Source organism: Limulus polyphemus, unplaced genomic scaffold, assembly GCF_000517525.1.
Source record: "Limulus polyphemus unplaced genomic scaffold, Limulus_polyphemus-2.1.2 Scaffold3130, whole genome shotgun sequence".
Classification (NCBI taxonomy): domain Eukaryota; kingdom Metazoa; phylum Arthropoda; class Merostomata; order Xiphosura; family Limulidae; genus Limulus; species Limulus polyphemus.
In genome coordinates, this window is record NW_013668740.1 from 12380 (window position 1) to 17194 (window position 4815).

The 4815-nt window shown below is 31.7% G+C and overlaps 1 protein-coding gene across 1 annotated transcript in view; it reads left to right on the forward strand.

Moving 5' to 3' along the window:
- The window catches only part of LOC106468714 (hemicentin-1-like), a 76091-nt gene that overhangs the window by 10248 nt on the left and 61028 nt on the right, over positions 1-4815 (forward strand). The window contains exons 2-3 of the mRNA XM_022397082.1: positions 2363-2680; positions 4175-4471. Of these exons, the coding sequence (XP_022252790.1) occupies positions 2363-2680; positions 4175-4471 (615 nt within the window). The remainder of the gene's footprint in view (positions 1-2362; positions 2681-4174; positions 4472-4815) is intronic.

The window sequence follows — 4815 nt, forward strand, 5'->3', positions numbered from 1 at the left end:
TACAAACAAACAAATTTATCTGTCAGTTGGGATAGCATGAACAGTTTCATCACACTTCAGAAAAATATAACTCGATTTTTTGGTTAACTGATGCTCGAAGCAGTCATCTTATCCACTAGGTTGTAAACAACGACAACAACAACAACAAAACAAAACATGTTGAAAAGATACACTGTATTACGTAATGTAATATTGATAGAAGAAAAGACCGAAAGCAATAAAATAATAGCATTTAGGAAACATGGATCTTAGTATATTACAAAGACTTTAAGCTCAGGAGCTTTTGAAAGTATGGCTTTGTTTTTCACGAGCTCCTGAAGAACGGAAGATCCTTCCAAAGCTCTTGATCTAGGGGTATTTTATAATAAGTTATTTGTTTATGTATTCTGTAGTTGTACAGAGACATGAATTTGTAAGTTTTGTTGTTGTTTTTTTTTCGAAAAAAACATGTTTAAAATGAGCTTTTCAAAATATATTCCATTAACTTTTGACATTTCAATATTTGAAAAAAATAAAAGGCGAATGCTTATCTCCATAGAAATATGACACAAACGTTGGTTTACCAAATATCTTCTCTGAATCTATTGTGAAAACGTTCGAAGAAAACTTGTAATAAGTTCATCAAACAACGTGTTTTTTGTTTGTAAATAAATTATAATCCTAGTATCCGAAATATGTTAACTTTTAACATCATTAGAGACAGTAGAGGCTATCATAAAAATAATTATTTGTGTATTAAAATCGTTAAACTTGTAGTTACTTGTTAGACTAACATGAAAATACGATGTTTACTTACATCCAAATGTGGTGTTTACTTACATCCAAACACGATGTTTACTTACATCTAAATACGACGTTTACTTACATCGAAAGGCCTCGGCATGGCCAGGTGGTTAGGGCGCTCGACTCGCAACCTGAGAGTCGCGTGTTCGAATCCCCGTCACACCAAACATGCTCACCCTTTCATCCGTGGGGGCGTTATAATGTGACGGGCAATCCCACTATTCGTTGGTAAAAGAGTAGTCTAAGAGTTGGCAGTGAGTGGTGACGACTAGCTGCCTTCCCTCTAGTCTTACACTGCTAAATTAGGAACGGCTAAGGCAGATAGCCCTCGTTTAGTTTTACGCGAAATTCAAAACAAACAAACTTACATCCAAATGCGGTGTTTACTTACCTATAAATGTGATGTTTATTTAAACTTATACGTTGTATTTACTTACATAGAAATGTGGTGTTTATTTACATCCATACGCTGTATTTACTTACATAGAAATGTGGTGTTTATTTAAACTTATACGTTGTATTTACTTACATAGAAATGTGGTGTTTATTTACATCCATACGCTGTATTTACTTACATAGAAATGTGGTGTTTATTTACATCCATACGTTGTAATTACTTACATAAAAATGTGGTGTTTATTTACATCCATACGTTGCAATTACTTACATACAAATGCGGTGTTTATTTACATTCATACGCTGTATTTACTTACATCCAAATGTGGTGTTTATTTAACATCCATATGTTGTATTTACTTACATACAAATGTGGTGTTTATTTACATCCATATGTTGTATTTACTTACATACAAATGTGATGTTTATTTACATCCATATGTTGTATTTGCTTACATACAAATGTGGTGTTTATTTACATCCATATGTTGTATTTACTTACATACAAATGTGGTGTTTATTTACATCCATATGTTATATTTACTTACATACAAATGTGGTGTTTATTTACATCCATATGTTGTATTTACTTACATACAAATGTGGTGTTTCTCTACATCCATATGTTGTATTTACCTACATACAAATGCGGTGTTTATTTACATCCATATGTTGTATTTACTTACATACAAATGTGGTGTTTATTTACACTCATATGTTGTATTTACTTATATACAAATGTGGTGTTTATTTACATCCATATGTTGTATTTACTTACATACAAATGCGGTGTTTATTTACACCCATATGTTGTATTTACTTACATACAAATGCGGTGTTTATTTACACCCATATGTTGTATTTACTTACATACAAATGCGGTGTTTATTTACACCCATATGTTGTATTTACTTACATACAAATGCGGTGTTTAATTAAATGAAAATATTTCTAAGCACTTTTACATGTTTTCATAGTGCAGAATTGAAATAGCAGAAATAGTTTGAAAGAAATATTAATGTTATTTTAATGGTAGAAAACGCATTTTTGATAAATGGGCAGGTAATCCGAATTAAGTATGGCGTTTATTTCAACATAACATGAGTAAGATGTATATTTTCATTCAGTGTTAAAAGTCTTTACTCCAGCATTAACCACACATATATGCATATTTATTTTATAGTTAAACCATCTTCACTGGAGATAGAAGGACCCACTGTTCCAGTGATTTCAGGAGATACGGTGTGGCTTACTTGTACGGTAGTGGGTGCTAAACCGGCAGCAAACGTCATTTGGTACAACCATACAAAAGTGGTTGAGCCCCAACCTCAGTCGTACTCTGAACTAATGAATGATGGTACTCTAAAAACAGTCAGTCAGTTAGAGATTACTATTTCCCAATTTGACCACCAGGGAACGTTTTTTTGTGAGGGAAGTAATCCAGTGATGCAGAAGAAGGGAGATTCTCCCCTTCTGAAGTCTATTGACTTGGAAGTTTTGTGTGAGTATTGTAAAGTTTACGTTTTACAGTTTTAATATCATTTATGGTTGTGAAAAGTAAAAAAGATTACACGACATTTCACTGATTAAGTTTAGTTCAAATGTTTACAAAATCAACAGTTCTTTAAGCGTCAAAACTAGTCGGGTAATTAACTTAAATTAAATTAATTAAATTAAATATTTTTGTAAATTTGTGTTTTTATTTTTTTTACTTAATTTATGCTTAAAAAGCTGATAATCCTTCTTATAACATAATTAAGTTTTGTTCAACTGACTTAATGTAGGATGATATTTTTGTGTAAAACTAAGATGAAAGTTTCAAACATTATTAGGAAAATATTGCTTTAAATTGTATGCACGGCGATATCCAAGAATCGTTAACACCTGCGTAGTTGGGAATTCGTCTTTCATCCAATGAAGTGAGGGAAATAAGTGTGCTATTAAGGCACATTTGTTTAGCTGTTTAAACTGTACGGATACTACATTTCTACCCTTTCACAAAAAACACGCTTGTCTTTGAGCTTAACTGACAAAAATTTAGATTTTTCAGTTGGGTACCAACTTGTTGTGAATTACAAGAGATTTCACATACAAAACTTCCTCTTGAGGATAATTGATAAATCACAAACGTTCTTACCAATTGAGCAGAAGAGCTAACCTAATATAACAGTTACTTCAACCAGTTAAAAAAATGTAACACCTTATTTACCTTGAAATCAAAGTGTCTCACATAAACCCCAGTCCCAGAAAAGTCTAAAGCCTCCAGATAATATAAATAATACTTAATATTCGAATAAACTCCTGTCACATGTTTCACAGAAAAGTTTAAAGTCTCCAGATAATATAAATAATACTTAATATTCGAATAAACTCCTGTCACATGTTTCACAGAAAAGTGCAAAGTGTCTAGATAATATAATTAATACTTAATATTCGAATAAACTCCTGTCACATGTTTCACAGAAAAGTTTAAAGTGTCTAGGTAATATAAATAATATTTAATGTTTGAATAAACCCCAGTCCCAGAAAAGTCCAAAGTGTCTAGATAATATAAATAATACTTAATATTCGAATAAACTCAAGTCACATGTTTCACAAAAAAGTCCAAAGTGTCCAGGTAATATGAATAATATTTAATGTTTGAATAAATCCCAGTCTCAGAAAAGTCCAAAGTTTCCAGATAATAGAAATAATACTTAATATTTGAAAACCTCAAGTCACATGATTCAGAGAAAAGTCTAAAGTGTCTAGGTAATATAAATAATATTTAATGTTTGAATAAACCCAAGTCCCAGAAAAGTCCAAAGTTTTCAGATAATAGAAATAATACTTAATATTTGAAAAATTCAAGTCACATGATTCAGAGAAAAGTCTAAAGAGTCTAGATAATATAAATAATACTTAATGTTTGAATAAATTTCAGTCACATGTTTCACAGAAAAGTCCAAAGTGTCCTCATGAAATGCTTTATTAATGGTTAGTTTACAATATTCAGATTCCCCTGTGGTGGAAGTTCAACCAGCTGGAGGTTTAATTGTTAATGAGACCAACGAAGCAAAGTTTTTCTGCACTTTCAAGGCCAATCCGTCCAACATAAGTGAAGTCATTTGGTACAAGGACGGGATGGAATTACCTCTTGACGAAGACGAAAGATTCGAGCTTAACGATCCAGGAGTTCCAACAATGACCATTCAAAACGTTTCTCGAAATGACCGAGGGCTTTTCTCTTGCAGCCTCAGAAACATTGTCGGTTTAGGGAATTCAAGCAACTTAGTGAATATCAACATTCTTTGTGAGTTGAAAAAGTTTTGTATTGGTTTTCACCCTTCTATAGGATCTCTTTGATACACATGCTTAATAAATTAAAGTGTTAGAAATATCCGTGCGTGTTTACACATGTAGGATCGCGTGTATTGCTCAAAAATATGCTAAAATTCAGTAGTACGGTGTTTATATATTAACAGACGGAAATTTTTCATTTAACTTGTTAAAGTTTATTATTTTACACAGCTGATAAATAGTAAATATAACAAAACATTCGCAGTACAAACATCACATTCTTTTTTTGAACATGTATTAAATGATGCCATCTATGGTGGTCATGCTAAGAAAGTTTAAAGTACGGCATTTCACTTC